This window comes from Protomyctophum parallelum (assembly GCF_964188405.1).
Source record: "Protomyctophum parallelum genome assembly, chromosome: 1".
Taxonomy (NCBI): domain Eukaryota; kingdom Metazoa; phylum Chordata; class Actinopteri; order Myctophiformes; family Myctophidae; genus Protomyctophum; species Protomyctophum parallelum.
Genome location: NC_139697.1, coordinates 56,801,368 through 56,825,467, shown reverse-complemented (window position 1 = coordinate 56,825,467; position 24,100 = coordinate 56,801,368). Strand labels below are relative to the sequence as shown.

Below are 24,100 nucleotides of genomic sequence, written 5' to 3'. Positions count from 1 at the left end.
CGTCAATACTTACTGGGACAGTAGAGACGATGTGAAGCACTGACTCCCAGATTGGAGGCAGTGCTATGGGGTACATGTGTCGTCAATACTTACTGGGACAGTAGAGACGATGTGAAGCACTGACTCCCAGATTGGAGGCAGTGCTATGGGGTCTGTGTCGTCAATACTTACGGAGACAGTAGAGACGATGTGAAGCACTGACTCCCAGATTGGAGGCAGTGCTATGGGGTCTGTGTCGTCAATACTTACTGGGACAGTAGAGACGATGTGAAGCACTGACTCTCAGATTGGAGGCAGTGCTATGGGGTCTGTGTCGTCAATACTTACTGGGACAGTAGAGACGATGTGAAGCACTGACTCCCAGATTGGAGGCAGTGCTATGGGGTCTGTGTCGTCAATACTTACTGGGACAGTAGAGACGATGTGAAGCACTGACTCCCAGATTGGAGGCAGTGCTATGGGGTCCGTGTCGTCAATACTGAGGAGGACAGCAGGACAGGCTCGTGCCGCTTCAGCCTGAACCAGCCCCGGCGCGTACTGGCACAGAGCTGACACCACCTCGAAGAATGCCCCGCGCACCTGCCAAAGAACAAATTGTTTATTTGTTTTGTTTTTTGCCAGAGTCATCTGGCAAAGTCAAGCAAAGTCTCAGGCAAAATGTGTTAGAGCCAGTGTATTAACAACTGCAACATCAATGGTGAAACTTTAGCTCATTTGCATCAAGGGCAAGCTGCTCAACAGCCATATGTTTTACCTGGGGCGTCTTGTGTTTGCCATATTTCCAGAACTTCCCTTGACTGATCAAGTTTGCCAGTCTCTCTTCCAAGGCCTGTCTGTCTGTTTGGGACAGCAAGGACAACAGTCTCTTCACTCCAAGCAAAGCGCTGGTCAGCATGCGGAGATACTTAGCCTCTCTCTCCTCCTCTGGCACACCCCTGGAGAAAAGAGGAAACAAAAAAACTGCAGTATGAAGCAAATATAGTCTAGCTTAGGGAAGCAAAGGGCACAACAGCCAATGAAACAAACCAACATGACTGTGCCAGCACACTTTATGGCAGTCTCCTGGTCATTCTCACCAAAGTTTCATGACAATCTGCATATCTGAGTGTTATTAAGTTATTTTGTCATTGGGCAACACGATTTCACTCCAAGGCATCATATTTGCCCCTTAATCAAGTGCATTTTGATGATACCGAGTGTCCTCTCACAGATCATATTGATACCGATGGAATGAACATAACCGATTCTCTGGAATAACAAAGGAGATCCAAGGCACTCTGTTTCAGTGAAGCCTTTATTGTAATGGCATCAGCTAGGCAAAGAAAACGTGTTTCGGCTGTCAAGCCTTCATCAGGGTCCAATGTCCATTGGACCTTTTTTGCCTAGCTGATGCCATTACTATAAAGGCTTTTTATACTTCACTGAAACAGAGCACATTGATCTCCTTTGTTATTCTACTGTCGAACCTTCGGCAACACACGGACGACGCAGCCCTTCCTCTTCTTTGTATTCATAACCAATTCTCTGCCTATTGGCAACACTCAAATGACACCAGTTCAGCAGTAACGGGACACCCTGGATGGGTAGGTCATTCGCTTGGTTGGTCGGTCCGGGGTGCATCTCTCAGGGTTCGAACCATTTCAGACAATGTGGAATGTTCTATAGAATTGTACCACCCTCCTCAAGCACCTAAACATGACGCTAAAGGGAATTGAGGCCGTCAGACAGTGATGCCTAGCTGCATTGCTGGGCACTCGCTCACGTGGCAAAATATGATGCTTTGGGGTGGATAATGTGTTAGGAATATTCCATTTAATAAAACTCAGTGGGATCTATAAAAATATAGCTCGTCTTACAGAGGCTGAGAAAGACTTACCAAATTGTTGTATCCTAAACAGCCCTTCTCTGAATTCAAATCAACAGAGAATAACAATAGAACTTCTACTTTTACTTTCGTCCTTTTCCGTTTCGTTTTCCCTTCAGGGGTCGTCACAGCGAATCATCTGCCTCCTCTTCTCTCACACCAACTAACTTCATGTCCTCTTGGCTAGTGCCTTGCGCCTCTTTCAGAAGGCGACGGTCTCCAGATAAAACGATAAAGTCCTGTTGCGTTCTAATTTTTTATTGACCCTTTACACGAGAACGCACACTTTATGAAAACGCTATAATGTCGCTAGGTGGCGGTAACGGGCTGCCAAATAGACCAGTCACCCACGTACAAGAAGAAGAACCAGGTAGCTCCCCCTTCACGCAACCCTATCAGGGTTTTGAATGACGCTTCCAGAACACAACGTGGTTGTGGCCGTCGCTCGCTGCCTGCTTTCTACTAACGCATCGAGTGCAGAGCGTGCCACGGGATGGTTATATATTTTATAATACATTAGGCTACATAAACACTGCCGCCTATCACATGGCATTTTATTTACATCATGGTTTTACATTCACCATCGCTGATGAGCATCACTTTGTAGGCGAGGAGGGAGGCTTGTTCAGGAACTCCATTATATCATATATGGCTCTGCATCAATGTAATAAACATATGCGCTGTGAGCCAATGTGAGCCACGATGTCATAAGTTTTGCGGATTCACCGTTTTGCCTGTTTACATGGAGAGGGGAGAAAACGGCGTTCTCAAAGATTTCCACTCTGGAAGGTGTTTTCACTTTGTTGCGTTTTCACCTCCTGAAAACACCATTCTCGTCTAAAGGGACACCAGCAAACGAATATTGCCGTTTTCTATGAACACCGTTCTCATGTAAAGACCACCTTGGTCGGGTGCGTCTCTCAGGGTTCGACCTCCTCTGTCACTCCAGACTTACTCATAACACAGTTCCTCTCTCGGCACCCTATCATATGCTTTCTCCAGATCTACAAAAACACAATGCAGCCTCCTCTGACCTCTTCCGTCAACATCCTCAAAGCAAATATTGCATCTGTAGTACTCTTCCTTGGCATGAATAGAACAACATGTAATAAACTAAACCGTAGGTAAAAAAAATATCAAATTCATCATGGACAAACAAGCAAGAAAAACGTCAACTTACTGAGGATCACTCAGAGAGTCTGCCGTCTCCTTTAACAAAGTGTCTTGAAGCACCTGGAACATAACAGCAAGAAACAACATAGAGATGTTATACTCTTAGTAGTATAAGTATTTATTTACTGATGGATCCTCAAATAATTGTGTGGTAGACGGATTATCTGGTCAGCTACCAGTATGTCCCAGCTAGGGATGGCCCACCCCTATCTGGGACAATAACCATCCGGGATGGGTAATTAATACGTCATCATATTGGTATCAGCCTAAAAATGCAATATCAGTATCAAACAGATATCAAAATAATATATTGGTATTAGCAGATATTTTATTTCATAATAATGTTGATTTTATAAAAAAAATTGCCTGAAAAAGCCTTCTGTGATGATGATGGCTGCAGATCAGCGTTTTGTTTTGTTTTAGAGGCCAAGCGATGTTGGGGACCTCTACATGGAGTTCCAATGACTGTCCAATGACTGTCATTTTCTATGTTTTTTTTAATCAATAAGCAACCTACGGCTGTAATAAATATATTTTTTTAGTGATATATTTGTGATTTTGTGATTGTTTTAGTGCTTTTTAGTGATTTTTTGTGATTTCTTATATGATTTTTTATATGATTTTATATATGATTTTATATATGATTTTATATATGATTTTATATATGATTTTATGTTCTCATGGTGAGGTAAGAACATTCAAGGAGGCTAGGTATCGAGCTAGCCTGACCTAAGCAGAGACATTTCTGGCCTAGATGGGAGGGTCGCGCCTCAGAAAAACGCGCACCCTGATTGGATCTCATCGATCTGTCCGTCACCCCCGGCCCCTCCTCTCCCCCCTAGTGCAGCGCTACGTCACATCATTTAGATCGACGCCCACCCGGAAGGGTTGACTCCCACTTTTAGACTGGTTCAGCCCACGGCTTTTTCCAGGCTTTCATCTTTCGCGCAGACGAAATGAAAGCCTGGGTATCGAGGCTAGTATCGAGCTAAAGAGGCTGATGCCGCCTTGGCTGCCAAGCGATGTTGGGGACCTCTACATGGAGTTCCAATGACTGTTCTCTTTTCCACACACACACACACACACACCTGCTACAATGTATTTGTAACCAGAACAAAATATTTGCTTTCTATACACACGATGGCTAGTTTTATATATTTAACAAATATATTTTTAATATTAATATATTTTATTTCCTGACACGTCACGCATGATCAACAAAGTTTGAGTGAATGCTGTGCACACATCACTGCAGTTAAGAACGTCTTCACTGCTGGTGTCTGTGACACGCTGAATCACACATGCTTGTTCACCGCAGCCAGGCAAGAAATCCTTCTCCCTAAAGTTTCCATAAAGTTCACTTGAAAGTTACGTCTCGTCTGCCGTTACTGTTATGCAGTAGCTCTGCCCCAGCGATTTGTAACCCCACCACAGCCGCTTTTGCAACACAGTGTGGGCTTGTAGGTCAGCTTAAAAGATTGACACCAGCAAAAAGCGGGCTCCACATGATCAACTCACAACGCATTTTGCATCATTTCAACTGCACGTGTGAACGCACCAGCAGGAACGCACTGAAAGCCTGGTGACGCGAGGTTAGGAATGCACAGAGACAAGCAGTGTTTTTTGATACAGTACATGCCAGACGAGTAGGTGATCTCCTCATGTAAACAAAGCCACATTAGCATTTATATGGACGAGGGTCATTAGACTGGTGGGGATGGGCAACAATGATGCAAATTGCAAAACCGGACCGGACCACTGAGCCCTGCAGTGGAGGGTCGGAGTTACTTGTTTTCAACGAAAATAAAAGCCTGGCTACTTCTGTTCAAATCAAACGGCACACCTGGCCATTTCAAACGGCACACTAAAGTGCCACGGCAAGGTTGGGAAACACTGCAGTAGAGGGACACACACGGTAACTCTGTCCTTTCTCCACCGTTCCGGACGCGGGGCGGCTCGGCGGAACCTGGCCAGCACCCTGGGTGCGTTCCTGTGGGTCTGGACCCCCCCCCCTCCCCGGGGATCCCCACACGGAGTTGCACCACTTACTTCACACAGGTGTGATTTATATATATATATATATATATATACAGAATGAGATCATATCAACAGCGGTTTATATCGGTTATTTGCCATAACACCAATTAATTATATCGGATATTGATATCCACCAGAAATGTCCTATCGCCCATTCCTAGTCCCAGGCAGCACATTCAATTTTAAGTATATTCAAGGTTACGAGGTACCCTGACAGTGCGTTTTAACAGCGGGCGATAGACAGAAGAATTTTCCGGGAGTGCATTATTTGTCTATGGGAACCGGCGACTACCGCCGATAGCAGGCGAATGGCCGATAGTCGAAAAGTGGGCCGAGGAACGTCTCCCGATAAAATTATTCATCTTTTCGCTGGCTTTAACGGGCGATTAGGCGATGTGTCGCCCAAAGCTCACCCGCTGTTAAAACGCACTGTGAGGTTCACTCAGTATTCAAGGGTTCCAGTGCCTGAATAAATCCTGTTTAAACCACTGACTGTACTCATGAGGACGAGGACCATGCTTGGCATCACTGCCACCATTCACTTACATTGAGGATCTCGTCCCGGCAGAAGCTGAAGGCCTCGCTCTGTTTGCTTGGAGGGAATGCAGCTTGGAAGACCTGGCAGGCAGCGGAGGCTGCTGGGCCGTAGGTGTCGCACTGGGCCAGCACCCAGTGGCCCATAATGCCCTTGAGAAAGGGAGCCAGGCTGCGGCGAACTTTCAGCACCAGCTGCTCAAATGCCTGGTGACTCGCCTCCCGTACACGTCGATCATGGTCCTGATGGGAAGACATAAGACCGTTTAACACATGCGCGTAGCGTGGATCAAATGATTGACTGGGCAAATTAGCATCGCACGGGGGGGGGGGGGGGGCGACTATCTTACCACTGATATTTTGCAGTATATCCTCGGCCAGTACGGGAGGACACCTTTGACGACCTCTGCATCTCTTTCCTGACACATGGTACCAAACTCCTGAACAGCCTACAGAAACCAGACAGGTTATATTAATGCAACGGAGTAGAAATGTAGTGCACAACTTTTACCAAATGGACCTTACCTGGCCTGAATGGTTATCATCATGAGACGTGTGTGTGTGTGTGTGTGTGTGTGTGTGTGTGTGTGTGTGTGTGTGTGTGTGTGCGTGTGCGTGTGTGTCCAAACATGTGAAGTATAGTAAGTCGAGTTCAGTTTACCTTCAGTCTGGTGACGGCGTCCCTCTTTGTGAGCTTCCTAAGGACCAGACGGAACTCAGCATCTACCAGGTTGTCTATCTCCTCTGCGCCGTGGACCGCAGGGACATAGCCCGGCTCTGTGGTGACCGAGGAGCCGAAGCCAACGAACCCCGGCACCACGCCGCTCTCCCGGGCCAGCAGCTCAGCCGCCCGACCGCTGCTAGACGGCTGGAAGTAACGGACATTATATGTTGTGATGTTGTTGTTGTAGAGTAATACTTGAATACACGCAGCCCTTGCTGTCAAAAAGTTACTAACACACGCATAAGCTACAACTAGCTTGAATGGCTACTTTACTGTATGTCTAACTCACTCACTCACTTACCCGGACATTTCCCTTCGTTCGCTGTTTATTCTTGCCCCCCATGAGATACTTTTAATTCATCCGTTAGTTGGATATCTAAAAACGTAAAGAAATAAGTAGAAGTGGTAGCATACAGTATGGTTCCTCCTACAACCATAAACACATTTACTGTAAAGTTGCACGTGATTCGTTATAACTTCCGGTTTACAATCTCCAAAATAAACGTCTCAAAGCCCCAGAGCCCTGATTGTACACGTCGATTATGCTTTCATTTTGACATATGCGTGAATGCATGAATCTAGTTCCGTTAGGTCACTTCCGCGGTTGCGATTTCTTCTTCGTTGTGACTTTTGCAGAAGAAAAGAGCGTTGCTGTCATCTATGGTTACTGTCCTCAATTTACACCTACCACATAAATATTGCAGTTTCCCCAAAGTTTTACATTATAAAGGTGCTCAATATGTTATGGAGGTTATTTAAAAAGTGTTTGAAATAATTTGTCGTAGCCTACTCACATGAATATAAGTAGGCTAGGCTACCTTGGCATTTGACTATAGATGACAAATTGACATTTAAATTTCACATCCACAATCTTGTCACCAAATTAAGACATGTTTTTTTTATATAGAAACAAAGCTTGCTTTCCGGCATCCTGTAAAAAGACAATTATTGTTGAAGTCACTTTTCTCTCTGTCTTAGACTATGGGGACATTATTTACACTATTGCTGCTCCATCCATTTTAAAGCACCATTCTAATTGGGTCACTGGTGACAGTTATGGTAATGGTACCCATCATTGTACACTGCAGGAATGCAGGCTTATCCTCTCCGAGAGGTGTAATAAGCACTGGTATTTACCTTACATTTACAACAAATTAAAGGGCAACATTAAAAAACTACAATAAAAACATTAAACATCCTCCTTCACCACATCCTATTTTGTCACTATTTCACCTAGGCCTACGGTTCAAGCCTGTACATTGTGATGAAGTCGGTTCCTGTGTAGGACACATTATTATCTGGTTGAACCACAAGGGCATGATAGCTTACAATTACCGTACATCATCCACATCTCACCCAATAATTTCCAACCTCACCATTAGTCTCAATAACAACAGTCTAATAGGACGAATGACCCTGCTGGCTTGAAATGTCCCACTCAGCAGTTTAGAAAGTGTACCTTGTCACCATTCATAAGCTAAAGAGACAACTGACTGCTTGCTTGAACCAGTCCACTCAGGAGTTCTGAAGCCACATTGTACCAACAATCATCTAAGGTTAATGACAGTGTTGACACCTGGCATTTCTGTCTGGAAATGGTCCACTCAGCAGTCAGCACATCAGAAACCACATTGCCTCAGCAAACAGGCTCAACTATGTGATAAACCAGGAAGCATGGATTATCCAGTGAGTCATGTGATGGATATTATTTATACTTTAGTGTCTGATCCTCTGATGGCATCCTTTCTCTCACCAAGGCCACTTCCACTCAGATTTGTGTAACCGCCTTCATGGTCTGATTATAAGCCCTGACTGACCACATATCTTGTTAGTGTAATGATCAGGCAACAAATTCACAGCACAGAGGCTGTTCTTGGGTTTTCACCTTTGGTCAGTGTCAATATGACATTGTCAATGTCAAAACGTTTTTGTATCAGCCTATAAGCATCAATTACTACAATTAGTAATAAAATCAAATTGTAGATTGTCTATCTACTTCCAAATCTGATCAATCATACAGTGTATATACATAGTTACTTGTTAGCATGGATGTGTGTTTAAGCTGTTATCGTTTAATGTAAGTCACAAACAGTAGTATTTCTGGCCTATCAGTTAAATATTCCATTATCTAACTCACGTTTTAATTGTATTTGTAGCCAATTACTTATGTTAGTTTTGCAGAATATTAAGCCTATAATATAGTTTAGTCATATTAGTAATAATTCTATTCTAAATCTATCCAATACACTGACTCACAGGCTTAATGCCCATATTGAAGCAGTTTGTTATATTGCATTACTCTTGACCTATACTATTAGCCGTATCTGGGTACCAGAGACCAGTTCTTTACACAATGGCACTGGCAATGAGTTCTTTGGGGTGGAGGAATCCCACTTGAACATGCAAACTCCACATAAAGTCCCAAAGAAAAGACAGTTTTGGACTCAGGACTTTAGTATACTGATCTTGCTCTTGTAAATAAGCAAAAGGAAAAGAATAAAATAAAACATTACTTGATCTCAATACAACTTTATAACACTGCCACACGAAGAGTGAACAAATGTTTTATTATAAAGTCAATGATCTTTTTTCTTTTTTACATCAATTACAAATGTACATCTTAATTGTTGATAATGATGTATGATACATTTGCTGTTTATACGTATATTGCTTCGTTTTAAAACATCTCTCCTAAATTCTACACAAGAGTTCTGTTGCATGGCATTATTTTTTATTTGTTTCACAATCACCATCGTCAGTTGAGGGAATGGATACTTGTGTAATTAGTAAACTTCCATTTCAGCATTAACCGCCTGAGTTTACAGACAACACAAATGGTTAGGGTTAGGTATCCTTTCTGCAATTAAACCACCTGCAATAATCTCCCAGTCACCTGGAGTACAGTCCCAACGTAGCCTGATGGTACACCTGAATAAATGTGTTAGTAAAGGAACACAATTGAGCCTTTGCTCATCTCTGTCTTACTTCAATGCATACACCAAACTGAGAAAGTTTTATACTGCATCACTAGTACTGAAAATAATCACTTAATGTAAAAATAAAAGTATAATACAATTAATTACATACCACATATAGTATATCTACTTGCTACTCTTGAGCAAAATGATTATGGGAGTTGCTCCTGAATTTAGGCATCCATCATTGTGGTATTCCTCAACTACAGAGCAGTAGTTCTGAACTGCTTTCACTTCTTGTTCTTACTGTACTTGATGTAACAAATACAGAATCTAATGAAAGAAGAAAAAAGTAGAGGAAAAACTAGTTGTGATAACTAGACAACTCTGTGCTTAACCAAATAACAATTACAACCAGATGCACAAGCAAATCGACCGGGGGTCATTTGGACTGTACAGAATAGCAATGTTACTTCTGTAAGGCAAAGCAATTTCACATTTTATTAAATTATGCCACACAAATGATCCTGAGTGCTGCTCTCAAACAGTTTCACCTCGTCAGTCCTAGTGAAAATCACACTTGAGTCTGTATATTCATACTGAAAAATGAATCATGAATATTGGTCTAACATCTAACCCATCAAAATTAAGGCAATTACAATAAACTCTCAGACTTGGCCAAACACGCCGCCCACCTACTTACAGGTAACTTCTAAAATAGAACAAGCGTTAAAAAGAAATGGAGAAGGAATGAAGGACAGAGTAGTTTAGAACTACAAAATGACATAATTTTGAACTTCGGCAGTGCCCCTCAAAACATTGTTTGGCTGTTCTTGCACATAATGTACTGTACGAGATGTTCCGACTAGCTGAATAAAGTTTGGACAGTGTGATTGGTCAGACATTCAAGGTGGGCATAATATATTTAGTTTTGTTTCCGCATTCTGCCAGCAATGAAAGCACCAATAGTTGAGACATTGGCTGATTAGGTTATGCACTAGTCACGAGTCAACCTGGAGGAAGGTGCCAACCGCTCTGTAATCCCTCTCCCAAGTGACCTTGCATAAACACAACCTGTTTCACGAAATGGCAAAATGCCTGTGACAAATTAACCACAGTACACCGAAGAGCTATCCAGGTATTAAAACCACCGGTACCAACGCTGACTGTACACTAAAGTAGTTTCCCTGATGGCAAAGGCTAAATGTAAATAAAATAAATCATCTGTTCATAATTTGGACTTCAAATTTATTTTAGCAGTTACGCATGTATACAAAATAAGTATGAGTAGACTGTTTTGGATAAATCTGTTAAATTACAGCCTTTCTACACAAATACAATTTCTGAGCTGCCATTACAGCTTTCAAAAACCTTTCAAACCGGTCTTAAGAAGACTCTGTGCTGCTCGTTTCATGTGGATGTTAACACTGAAGCCAAGGGGTTGGAGAAAAGGGGGTCCTGGAGTCCCAGACCCCCTTTCTCTCCCTGCACCCCACACGGCCCCTCTGATCCCTAAGCCTTGTCCCAGGTCAGCCCAGTGTAATGTCAGCTCCTGGCGGAAGCACCGTGGTATAACGGGGGTCCAGTTTGGGCACAAAGCCTTTAAAATCCCTAGAAGCGTGGGTTCCAAATACGTCCAGCACCTTCCGGTTCATCAGACCAAACCTAGACACAGGAAAGGGATAGATTCTATCGTCATATTTTTGTCAACTACTGTAATAATAATACATTTTATTCATAAGGCGCCTTTCAGAGCACTTAAGGTTGCCATACAACAAGTTAAAAACAGTTAATACAGAACAGTTAAAAGCAAAAGCAAAAAAGTATAGTACAGCTTGCAGCAGATACACAAAGGTCAGCCATATGCTTGCATAAAATGGTGGGTTTGGAATATGGTGTGCTTGTTTCTAATATCAGGGGGAGGTAATTCCAGAGGTGAGGGGCAGAGCCCATGGTGGACAGACGAAGGGCAGAAGGACTTTCAGTTTGATGGAGGAGGCAGACCTGAGAGACCGGGTGGGAAATGGGAATGTCAACGTGAACAAGGTCAGACCGGTATGGGGGGGGCGAGGTTATGAATGGCCTTGAATGTATGAAGGAGGATCTTATAATCAATACGGAATTTGATGGGAAGCCAGTGAAGTTGGTGTAAAACAGGGGTAATGAGACTGATGACAGGGGTTCTGGTGATGATACAGGCTGGCAGCAGCGTGTATATTAATTGTGATATATTATGGATATAGTGTTATACTTTCTAACAAATCAAAAGGACAAATTAATTTGCTTGGTGGCGTTTCAAATGATCTACGATGTTTGATATAAGCATACCTGATCACTACACTGATATGCTGGCATAACATATTCATTTTCTCTATATACTCTTCTACATTCACCAACCCACCACTAAAAAGAAAGAAATGCGAGGGATACCTGGATTGAAACCCAGATCTCCAACGTGGGAAACCAAACATTTCACACTCACACACAATACATACAAAAGAATATACAAAGTGCATATTAACATACCTGCCCTGGGTTAATCGCAGGAGGAACTTCCAATATGATGGTCTAAGGGTCTGCACTTCCATCACGGCCTGTGAGTTGGTGTGAGTAAAAGTCAGGAAGGGAAATTAACGGTAACAAGAAGACTCACCCCGGTGCGTGCCTGTTTTTCCTCCCGGAATTTTCCCCAGTGAGGGGGATAACTTTGTAATATAAAAAGATACTCCTGTGGAAAGGCTATATTATATTACTTATATTGACCCTATAAACAATTTAGTATTATTTAGTATTATGTAAGGTTTTGCTCCCTCAAATGGTACCTCGTCAGATAATCCCCACATATCCTACAACAACTTCTGTGAACAGACTTCACTGTAGTAGCTTTTCATAAATTATATTTGTACTTAGGCTGTCTGCTGTCATGAAAGTTTATAGTTAGAGAAATTCAAAATCCAGCCTTCTGCTGTCCAGCCTATCCCACCCCTCACTGGGGAACATTCTGGGAGGAAAACAGAAACGGGGTGAGTCTTCTTGTATTCAAATTAACACCAGGCACCTCACTGAAGAGTCCTGTTCTATTTTGAAACCATATTTGGCATGTAAAATCATAATGACAAATTTAACCAGCATAGTCACCACTCATGGGAGTGCCAACATTTGTAGGGTCCATCCTGCAAACTGACATTATGTAACTATAACATTATGAGATACATTTTGTGCAAAGTTGACAATTTGGGTTGAGGAGGGTTATCCAAGAGGATAGGTAAATGGTTAGGGTTCATCTTCTGGGTTGCCTGATTGTGCTCCATGAAAATCTGCTCATTTGATTTTGAGATATCTTGTGAGAGTAGAGGTTAACCCATTCTGAACGGGCACCCATTTTGGTGTTGGCATCATGTTATGCTTTAGCTATTGAAAAATAGCAGATCTACAAGCTCATATCGCGCCACCGAGTGGCGCGATACGAGCTTGTAGGTCTGCTATTTTTGAAAAATCGAAGAACGACTGACATTTTTTAAATCTGATCTCAGGTCAGAATGGGTTAATCAGACCAGTGTGTGTCCAGTGGAAACCTCGTATGAATCTGATCTCAGGTCAGAATGGGTTAAAAAAAAGATTCAGTATGGTTCATCCTCCTAGGATCAGAACAATGAACAGCAAATTCCATGGCAATCCAGCTGTAATTTCATTTTCAATTTTGTCCTGACTCCTGAGCATGAAACAATATCATTATACATGTGTGCTTTTAATACTTACAGCCTGAAAGCAAATGGCAGTGGAGATGGCATATATGAAGGTATCGGCATGAGGAAAATAGGGCAAGTGGCCAGCCTCAATACCCTTGAAGTACATGGTCTATAGAGGGACAAACATCAAACACATCATTAAATACCAGGCTGACACACGCAGTTAACATTTTCAGTGTTATAGTAATGGGATCATAGCTGCTTTGTGTGTGTAAAGTTATAAGGTGTAGTTTTTCACGGTCAACTCAAATGCTACTGAAAGAACAGTTTATCCTATTGTGCAATTAGATGATCAAATATCTTTCTCATATCCTACTTGGTTGCGCACTAAATCAGGTCCACTGAAAATCGCAACCCTCCGTCTCTCTATAAAAATGAGAACTTAAACAGTGTGTTTAAAACAACCCCTACAATTGGCTTCTCTAAAATTGTCAACTGTTAATATTACTCTGTCACCACCTCCGGGTACGCTGCACTAAAATCCTCAGTGTTCATTTATCCATATTTAGAGTGTGTAGGCTAAATTATAACCAAATAGACTAAGTACACTGCACTAAGTGTTAATATATCCATTATTAACTTGAGATGTCTATTGTCTAACTAACTAATAGTTTTCCAAGGATACATGCCATCATGCAAGTGTTAAACTGCCCATGCAAGTGTTAAACTGCCCATGCAAGTGTTAAACTGCCCATTTGTACAGGATATGAAATAGTCAAATTTAACAAGATTTGTGGCATTTTCCAGGAAGAGGAAGATATATATATATTTTTACAGTTTTGGTAAATTACCATGCAATTCTTAACAGCATATGCGCTTGCTGTGGATAGCGGCTAGTGCTGCAAATGAATATTCCATATTTGAAGGAATATTCGAATAAAAAACAATAAAGAATAATCTATAAAAGAAATTAAATGCTGTGCGAGTTCTTGCAGCACTAATAGCGGCTGATATTTCTGTCATGTAACAGAAACAATGCACCCACAAAACGTATGCAAAGCATTCTCTTACCTCCACAAGCTTGGAGAAGAGGTACATAGATATTGATGTGCTTTTGTAGAAGAACATTGATGTGCCAGCCAGAAATCCTTTAGGAACACAACAAGGGATTGAATAAGAGGGAAAGGAAAAGAGATAAATAAATATATAATCAATACTCAAGTTCAATATGTGCTTTGCATATGTAAAATCCAGGATGTCGGATTTATTTCAGTAAGTAAGTTAGTAGCCTTGCCGAGCCATGAGGCCCATAGGGCAGGAGCCTATCCCCTGTTTCTGTAGCGTGAAGGCCTATTCATAGTCTGGATTTTCGGTGGTAAGGTGACCACCGCTCCGGTGGTGAGCTGACCACCGGAGCTGAAATAACGTTGAGCGGTGGCGAGTAAAAACAGAGAGAAGGGCTGGAGCGGTGGCGGTGGTTTGCTCTTCACCGCGGCTCGTGACGTCATGTTGTGTCACCCCACCACCGTAAATCCAGACTATGTATGAGCCTTGAGGCAGCTTGATGTACAAGTACACCCCCTGGACATGACGCTAGTATGTCGCAGGGACCCCCAATCCAACCCTTGATGCTGAGTGACAAGCAGGGAGGCACTGGGTCCCATTTTTAGAGTCTTTGGTATGACCCGGCCGGGGATCGAACCCCGACCTCCCAGTCTCAGGGCGGACACTCTAACCACAAGGCCACTGAGCTGGTATTTATTTCAGTAGATACAATGTAATGTGTGCATTTTATGAAAATATTTCCGTGAGTGAGGCACACTTCTCCACACAAACAATATTAATAATAACCACACGTTTTGAGCTGCTGTTACAGTTTTGAGTCTGTAGATAGAGATTGAGAAGAAGGAAAGAGAGGCGGGGGAGAGTGAGTCTCAGTGAGACAGAGAGAAACGACAGAGCGACAGAGAGATAGCTCAAATCTCCTGAGAATTCCTGTGTAAAGAGACCTGGGGCCATATGTCACACTTTGTGAAGCCTGCACACAAAATACATGTAGATAAATATATATTACATACACTTGTTCTTGACAGTGAAATCAATGAATGATGTGTGCATAATCACTCCCACCCCAAATGGCGGTCTAAAACTCCAATAATTAACCCATTACAAATTGTATTAGACTCGGAACACAGATGTACAGTGCAAATTGTACATCACAACATCTGTGAAGATTTTTGCACAGTGTGACCGAGGCCAACTGTGGGGGTCTGGTCGGGGATAGTGCCGAGGGTATTCTACCTTCCGAGATACGGAAGGGACAGATATGAATTCCCTTGAGCGCAAGCTGTTCTTGGTGTCCGGCGGTTGGTAGCGAGATCTTGGTATGGAGTCCTAGGTCTGCTTTCTGATCTCGGTTATCATTAGCTCAAATCCGTCTTAGCTTGCGTAGGCACCTATATTTATAGCGTTGAGATGTCAGAGGTGATGTCACCTCTGACACCCCGGTTATGATGTCGGAGCGACCCCTGGTTCCTTCGTAACACACAGCATCACTTTTAAGTGTACACACCCTTCATGAGTCTGACTCTTGGTCTTGAAGAAAAGAAAATGCATTTATTTAGACAGTTAATGATGCTGTGACTTACCAGCTATGATTGCATGGAGCTCATCGTCAATGTTACGCATCCAACGCAACAAGCAGCTCGTTCCCTGAGTTAAAAGAGAATTTAATTTAAGACCAACTCTCTCGCACACACACAATACAAGCATAGAAAGTGATTGCCCGAAATTACATTTGTGATGATTTGATTGGCTGAGCACGGAATGAGATGTATGATGATATGAGCGTCCCTCACTTCACACAAGTGTGATTTTGTTTGACATAATTCAATAATGTTCAATCTACAGTATGTTATATACAGTAGGTGCCGGTGAAAGCAGACCATTTGTGAATGCATAATTTTCAGCTTAAAGAAAGAATATAACACAATATGTTGCATTCAGGTTCCTTGTTTATGAAATGTGCAGTAAGTTCTCCACACCGTTATCATAATTGTGTTTGAATATTCTCTGTACAGTAGATTCCATTACTTTAACCCATTCTGACCGGGCACCCATTTTGGTGTCGGCATCATGTCATGCTTTAGCTATTGAAAAATAGCAGATCTACAAGCTCATATCGCGCCACCGAGTGGCGCGATACGAGCTTGTAGGTCTGCTATTTTTTTTTATTATCGAAGAACGACTGACATTTTTAGAATATGATCTCAGGTCAGAATGGGTTCATCAGACCAGTGTTTGTCCATGTGGAAACCTCGTATGAATCTGATCTCAGGTCAGAATGGGTTAAAAGACTGACTAGAGGTAGACCGAGTGAAATGATAAAAACGTACCTTATATATACTGACAAAAGAACCCAGGAAGGCCCCGAGCTGGAAGTTCTCCTTGTTGTAGAAGAGCGAGGGCAGGCGCGAAGGCTTGGTGAACACCTGCCTGAAGGCAGAGGGGACTTTGAGGCAGCATTGGATCAGGTAGCCCACACTGAACATCCTGACAAAACCCTAGACATGATAAAAAAATATACAAATCATTTATGTTTACAGTTGCATTTAGCTGGTTTATAAAGTATGTGAGTGTATAAGTAGGGTTGCCCTGCAACCCTCACTTCACCACGACTGCAGTGGGAGTTGAGCCTGTGACCTTAGCGCATTATGACAGTGTATCTACAAAAACATACGGAGTTCAAACTGCACTGAAAAATGTTGCATCAATCATGGCATCAGTAAGGAATGCTCTTACTTTGACACAGTAGGCGATGCAGTTGTCCTGGTAATGTTTACAACATCTATGTCTGGGCCCTCGCTTGCATCTGGATTAAAGAAAAATAACAAATGAAATAAGTTTACAACTGTGCACATCATGTTTCCATGTAATTGGTTATGTGCGATGGAAATTATATCAGTGTACGATAATGTAATGAAAACATAGTTTACATATGCTCTATTGTGTTACTGTACACACTGTCCTTGTGACTATTGTGAGTGCATAGTCTACAACAGGGGTTTTCAACCGGTGGTCCGTGGACCAGGTGGTCCCTGGCCATGCATTAAAAAATTTAAGTTTTTACTTGTAATAACTTACAGGAGTTCTTACTGTATGGTGTGTGTGTGTGTGTGTGTGTGTGTGTGTGTGTGTGTGTGTGTAATATGAAATGTGAGCTTACTATAATCACAGTAATCCTTAATCATATTCCATCATATTCAAACAAAATCACTGTATTTTATTAGATATTATATTGATATTATAGCTATTTTCTCCAGCTGCCTGTGGTGCATGAACCCCCCACCACTATTGTGTGGGGTGCAGCGCCGTATCCGGCACTTCACAGATGGGGGGGACGAATCCGAACCGGCCCACATGCACGGGCGCGAAGCGCCCGTGCATGTGGGGCGATTCGCACGGGCGCGAAGCGCCCGTGCGGAAAAAAATCGGGTATTTGCGGTTATAAAGTCGTTATTTTCGGGTAAAAACGGGTCTGCACAGCAGAAATAGCCTAGTGCAAATCTTACCTTTTTGATGAGCCTGCCCGAGACATACACGGCTTTAACCAGCACTGGGCATAACATATAAACAACTTCCTGAATCCTATCCAAGTTCCCCCATAGAAATACATTGAAATCTCCACTATAGCAGAATCACACGCACTCGCACAACACTGACAGCGAGTCAGCGGCGGCCGCATGGTCCAAGTGCCTGCCCAATTTGAGGCTTTTTTATTCCCCGTGGCCGGCGGCCCAAAACGGTTCGCGGCCCCGAGTGGGCCGCTCCGCGGCCCGCCGGGGACGTGTCCCCGGGGACCCCCGTGGTTCCTACGGCCCTGGTGGGGTGGGTCTATGATGGACCTGCCACGCACAATAGTGGTGGTCCCCAGGTTGCTCTTAGTCAGGATGGTGGTCCCTGGTCAAAATCAGTTGAAAACCCCTGGTCTACAAATCTACATAATTAAGTCCATGATGGGGTCTAAAAGATGTGTACTCCCTCACATTGACTCTAGCAGCCGTCTAGTACAGGCAATCAGATCTTTCCTATTGGAGCCAGGGCGTTCTTGAGCCTCTCGTGATATCTCTGATATCTCAGTCTCTATAGCAGAAATCCTCTCTGAGGGCATGTGGTGACTTTGTTCTGGTGTGATGGAGTGACTAGGAATCTCTTCCTTCCCAACGATGAACCTGATGGAATAAATACATAAATAAAAATACAGTACCGGTATGTTAGCTCTCCATCTACAATGAGATGTTATCAACAAACTTTACATAAACCACAGTGATTCTCTCTTGTGCGGTGTTCCAGAATCTTATTAGGTTTCTTTGTATCCACTTTAGATTTGAGGAATTAGGTCAATGGAATTAAACATGGAAGATAAAACCAGCTGCAATCTGGGAACCTGGATAGAAGATAAAAGCCACTGGTTTAAAAATCCATTACTGACTTACTTTAATGCAGAAAATGCAAAGCCGTTGAGACCATCTTTACACCTGGAAAGACAAAAATCCAAGACAAGCATTAAATGGCAGCTGTTGCTTCAATGCTTTTGATAAACCTAACCAAACAATTCACCAGAAAGCATCAGTCCTCATTGTCCCACTTACCTGAAAAAGAACATGTAGAGTGATGCCGTTGTGCAGAACAAGAGCACCTGAACAGGACAAATAGCATCAGACACAACCGGTGCAATACATTCTGAAGGTACTTGGTTCAAGTCCCTCTTCATTACACCGTAAGAGTGATACAATCTGATGTCTAGAATACATCAACTAAGTTGCAATTATTTCAATTCGCTCTGGATAAGAGCTACTGTACTAAAACTAAACTAAGTAAACTCACACTGACATTTAAAAGCTTGATTCTTCTTCAAACGTTGTGTTCTTTTCCCAAAATTACCGTTTTTGGCAAGTGTACTTGTCTAGTAGGTCTACTCTAACACTGTCATTGCTATATTCTGCAAGAGACCTGAGACCATGTGCCCTTTGTAGGGAGGCCTGAATTGTATTTGTTTCATGTTGAGCTGTTTCTGCACCAAGTGCCAAATCAAATTCCATATAAATTGCCAACTGCCAAGACAAATTCCTTCAAGCCAAGAATCAAAACTAATTTCTTCTTGGCAAGTGCCAAGACAACTTATTTGTGTTAAAGGGATAGTTCACAATTTTTTAACTTAAGTTGTATGAAATACTTGCCATAAATATAGTGGTTGCAACTGTATTAATTGATTGCCAGAGTCGGGCAATCAATTAATACAGTTGCAACCACTATATTAATGGCAAGTATTTCATACAGCTTAAGATCGAAAATTCTGAACTATCCCTTTAACAACTGATGTACTTTGTACTTACAATATATACAGTACGCTAGCCATCAACTTCTATTTTGATCTGAGACTGTACAATAGGCCACCACCACCTTACCTCTCCATGTTTGAGGGGGTTGATGAGGCCTCGCGCCACTGCCATGCGGAACAATGTCTCAGTGGCCTGTCAGCAAGATTGCAAATTAATATTTACACAGGAAAATGGGTCTATTAAAAATGTAAAAGCACCCACCACATAGATTTGCTTTGTAGTAGGAGACCTCTTTAAAACAACCAATAAAAGTTTAGATAAAAGTCTGATTTGGGGGTGAAGGTCATTTCTAGGGCAATTGGTAGATCAGAACAAAGAGCGGTTCTTACCAGGTTTGTCATGTATATTGTCAGTAGTCCTCTCCTGAAAGTTGGAGAACAGACAGTGTTAAATTGATATATGGGGGCTCAACCAGTCAATGTGCAGGCAACATAATGAGCTTGATTCCCACATCAGGACGTCCGACCTATGTTGCAGCCCTCACTTTCCTTTCTCTGCTAGATTTATGTAGTCTGTCTGGACTTTATCCAGAAATATGCAACTTGGGCATTAGCCAGATTACTAATTCACATCCATATTGCAGCAAAACAGAAATAAATCATAATAACGACGACTAGAAGAAAAAAGTCGCTGCAAGCAGCGATAAGGCAGGACCAAGCAGGAAGGCAATAAGCAATAAGAATAATATGCACAAGAAACATGGAAGACTAAACTTGACAAAAAGACCATGGAATTGTGACAGGGTCCGTTTTTTATAGTGGGGAGCAGGTAAGGGTTCTTGAAGACTCATACACAGAGTTGCCGGTGCCCAGATTTGAACCAATGACCTCGTGATGCAAAGACAAGAGCTCTACCTAACGAGCTAACAAGCAAAATCATTCAGTGTTTTTGTAGCAAGTTGCGCAAGGATAACTAATGATAAGGTGGGTATAAATGAATTGACTGCGTATAAACCAGAAAATGTACCAGATTCGGATGAGGAGCTCAATGAGTGATTGAAAACCAATGAAATGAGTCTGAAACAGGGATTAAAGGTTAACTGAAACATTATTATTAAACTTCAGAGAAAATAAACAGCTTTGAACATTCATGAAAAACTTGATGGGGCCCACTTTAAGTTGTTGACTTGAAAAGTCCCAGTTCAGTTCCTATTCAGTTCAGTCTCTTTCTCCAATTTGGAGAACCAGATTACCACATTTGTGGGGGGAAGGGGGGTTCAGAGTTCTGGGTCGGCTCGCCAGGTCTGGGTACCATCCGGTACCAGAACATCCATGCAAGAGAATCCTTGCATGGATGGAAAACTGAAAAGCCAGGTCTCCAAATCAGTCTTTGTTTCAAAATCACTGTTGTACAACATCAAATAAACTATCAATTAATGAGTAAAGAACCTGATTTGATCAGGATCAAGTTCTTTATACATGTTTCCCACTAAACAAATCAGTTTCTAGCATTCTAGTTACCGTAATTTCCGGACTATAAGCCGCACCTGAATATAAGCCGCACCAGCCAAATTTTGGGAAAATCCCATATACAAGCCGCACCGGACTATAAGCCGCACCGGACTATAAGCCGCACCGGACTATAAACCACAGCTACGTTAGCTCAGAGCCTGAGATGGCTCTGCGTTAGCTGTAAAAATCCATAGATTAGCCGCAGCGTTGTATAAGCCGCAGGGTTCAAATCATGGGTAAAAAGCCGCGGCTTATAGTCCGGAAATTACGGTATTTTAAGGCCCTTTAAAATAACAAGGGCTAACATAAAAGGACACGAAGTCAGATCAAAAGTTTACAAAGATATTACACATTTAAGCAGCCAGAACTCTCAGATGATTGACAGGTGAGGCACTTTAGACCAGCAGAGGTCAGCAAAGCCACAGGCACTTACAACAGAACAAAGTAAAGACAGAGTTTCACAAAACGCCAATTTTCATTGGCTCATAAAACCTTAATTTTTTTTCACTTAAAAAAACGTACTATACTTTCCCATGTCCGTATAGGTCCAAAGTTCACATGTAGAACATTTCGTGCATTTTGATCAGAGATGCATTTTAATTGATTTTCATATAATTCAAAATGGTGGGTGGTCTAGAGGTCAGAGGTCAAAAGTAAGCGCACGATACTTGTTCGGTATGAGATTTTCAATTGAGTGCTATAGCGCCACCCTTTGGCCAATGCTTGTGGACTTCGCATCCTCACCGTTTGGCATGGCCCTCTACCATATCTCCAAATTCCGCAGTCCAAAAAACTGCTTGGTCCTTTAATAAAGCTGTCAGTTCTAAATTAGCTTGTGATGAATAGCCTGCATTTTGCATTGTGTGTGCGACTGCTTTTCTGTAACTAAAATAGATGATCTATGACAACAGGCATTGCCATTTAATAGCATAAACTGAAGTATGTGCAATCCATTTACTTTGTATAGAGTGCACAAAAAGATGACAAGGATGGAAATGGAGAGAACAAAGACAAGAACCTCTTACCTGCTCTTGCGTTCAATGAGGATGGAGATATAGGAGGCAGGCAGAGCCGCACCAAACCCAGCAGACCACGGTGAGAAACCGCCAAGCATCTTCCTGAGTGGGGAAAAATATAATTTGATTTAATAAGAAAGAATACATTAAATCATTAAATAATTATAGCCCATGAAAGTCAATTTTTTGTAATCTTTCGCAACAAGAAAAAATAAGCGTCATCGATGAATAAACATTAATCTTTTAAATGTTTTTTGTGGCTTTCGCCTTTATTTTATATTTTTTATGGAGGGACAGAAAAATGGTGGGGGTGACATGCAGTAAAGGCCGTCGGGATCGGGAGTCGAGCCCGCGGCACACTGCCAGACTGGATTACCAGCCAAGGTGCCTGGACCGCTGAGCCACAGCCCAGGTCAATAAACATTATTCTTATTGCATATAAAAGTCCATGTAGTATCTGTGAACAACAGATAAACAGCTCTTTCGCAAGTAAAACAAGTCATTGATAGGCCTTGAATGGGTCACTGATTGTGTCAGTGTGCAGAAGTGTGTGTGACCCCTTTTCCACCGGTTGGTTCCCAGTGGGAACCGGTTCAGTTCTTTTTGGTCATGAGCCAGAGCTCCAAAATTGGTGGGCAAACTATACCCTATATTAAATTGTTTATAGGATCAATACAAGTAAATTAATACATGATAACCCTTCCACAGTAGTAGCTTTTTCACGTGTGTGTGTGTGTGTGTGTGTGTGTGTGTGTGTGTGTGTGTGTGCACGCGTGCAGGCATAAATGGGAGATAAGGGGATTATTGAGGGCAATTGGGAACATACACAGTAGGAGCTCCATACCTGACAATGCAGAAGAATAATATATAGAGTCCTCCATTGGCAGTGAGGAATGAAGTAGACTGTAAGATCTCAGGGAGAAGCCTCTTCAAATAGTAGTCCTTTTTCCTTCTCCTTAAGATGGCTGCAATCTGTAAAGCACAAACAGGCCCACAGTTACTATCTCATTGGAATCTAATCAGGACATCTAGCAGCAGTTGCATCATTGTGATGTGATGTTTTTAACAGTTGAACTATGACACGTGTGAATTGAGCAATTCTATTAGCCTGCATGCAGCACAGAGGAAAGACACATCTCAGGAGTACGAAGAGCAAGGCTGTCTATACAGAGAAGGAAAAAAACTAAACAAAAAACAATCTCCCCATGCATGACCTCTCACATACATAAATAAGTGGGCATGATGTTTGAAGTCATGTAAGTGCAAATAAGCATCTAAATATGTGAGAAATACATATTATTCTACAACACAATTACATTCTATGTTGGGACCTTAAGTTTGACCACTTAACAGTGAATTACTGATTGTACTTACTGTACAACCTCACAAGTGAGCTTGAAGCTAGTACAATGTCCATCGAGGCAGTTACCTCGCCTGCAACTCTGGAAGTTCTGTGTGTTACTGGGTTTAGACAATCCAGCCACACAGTGGTGATTTGAAAACTATTGTAATCATGTACACTTGTCATGTCAGGCGCTTCTCGTTCTCACTATATTTCACTCGTTTTTATTATGAGTCAATTTTCAACAACAAATGGCAACTGCAGTGCCATTGTGACGTACGTGTTCCTAAAGTTAGCTCATGAATCGTACCGTATTGCCATTGCTAAAGCGGTGTATCTATAATATCTAGGGGACATTCTGAAGGTCTGCAGTCAATGCAATAACATACTGTACATGCATGAACTTGAGCCCTCATTATATGCTGTCTGACAGCTCACTGCCATGTTCACTATACTTGGTTAGCCTTCGTTAGCTTTAGTGGCTCGTAAAGCCCAGTGTCTGAGGTCAAAGCGGGGGACTTACCACATACAGGGGCGCGTATATCTTAAAGGAGACCTCTAGAGCCCCTCTCGTCACTTCTAGAGTCGACTGGATACACGACGGGTTCCAGGTATGCCCTATCTCGTAGCAGCTGTGCGGTATCTTGCTGAGGGCAGCCATGTCTGTCGCCACTAGTAGTCGTGGTGATCAGATCAGGCGATCCGCTCCCCAACCCAAGCTGAGCGTCGTGCGCGCGCCGTCGCACCGGGGACGCGGATCGCTTAATCGCTACATCCCCTCGTGTGTTCCCCTGCTTGTCCACCAGATGTCCCCAGTTCACTGTGTTCCCCATGGTGTTCCCCAGGGATTGATTGATTGAAATATTTATTAACAGTTTGTAGAATTACAGTACATTTCAAGCACAAACTCAATACAAAGACTGTCAACTGTGAGTGGACGACCCAATTAAGCAT

General features: G+C 42.5%; 2 protein-coding genes across 2 annotated transcripts in view; both read right to left on the bottom strand.

Annotated features, from left to right (window-relative positions):
* The window catches only part of ltn1 (listerin E3 ubiquitin protein ligase 1), a 30,088-nt gene extending 23,281 nt beyond the window's left edge, over window positions 1-6,807 (bottom strand). The window contains exons 1-7 of the mRNA XM_083775799.1: window positions 6,634-6,807; window positions 6,270-6,476; window positions 5,959-6,057; window positions 5,621-5,851; window positions 3,045-3,097; window positions 755-935; window positions 406-579 (exon numbers count right to left, since the gene is read on the bottom strand). Of these exons, the coding sequence (XP_083631925.1) occupies window positions 406-579; window positions 755-935; window positions 3,045-3,097; window positions 5,621-5,851; window positions 5,959-6,057; window positions 6,270-6,476; window positions 6,634-6,675 (987 nt within the window). The 5' untranslated portion in view covers window positions 6,676-6,807. The remainder of the gene's footprint in view (window positions 1-405; window positions 580-754; window positions 936-3,044; window positions 3,098-5,620; window positions 5,852-5,958; window positions 6,058-6,269; window positions 6,477-6,633) is intronic.
* A 2,101-nt stretch (window positions 6,808-8,908) lies between these two features.
* Window positions 8,909-23,859, bottom strand: tmem135 (transmembrane protein 135). The gene is made up of 15 exons (XM_083768958.1): window positions 23,670-23,859; window positions 22,649-22,776; window positions 21,814-21,906; window positions 19,667-19,700; window positions 19,404-19,469; window positions 18,588-18,634; window positions 18,432-18,473; window positions 17,982-18,167; window positions 16,738-16,807; window positions 16,332-16,499; window positions 15,585-15,648; window positions 14,008-14,084; window positions 13,007-13,105; window positions 11,774-11,841; window positions 8,909-10,912 (listed from the first exon to the last, which is right to left on the bottom strand). Exons 1-15 carry the CDS (start codon window positions 23,805-23,807, stop codon window positions 10,777-10,779), a joined length of 1,416 nt encoding a protein of 471 aa, XP_083625084.1. The 5' UTR covers window positions 23,808-23,859; the 3' UTR covers window positions 8,909-10,776.
* Between the last annotated feature and the right edge of the window lie 241 nt (window positions 23,860-24,100).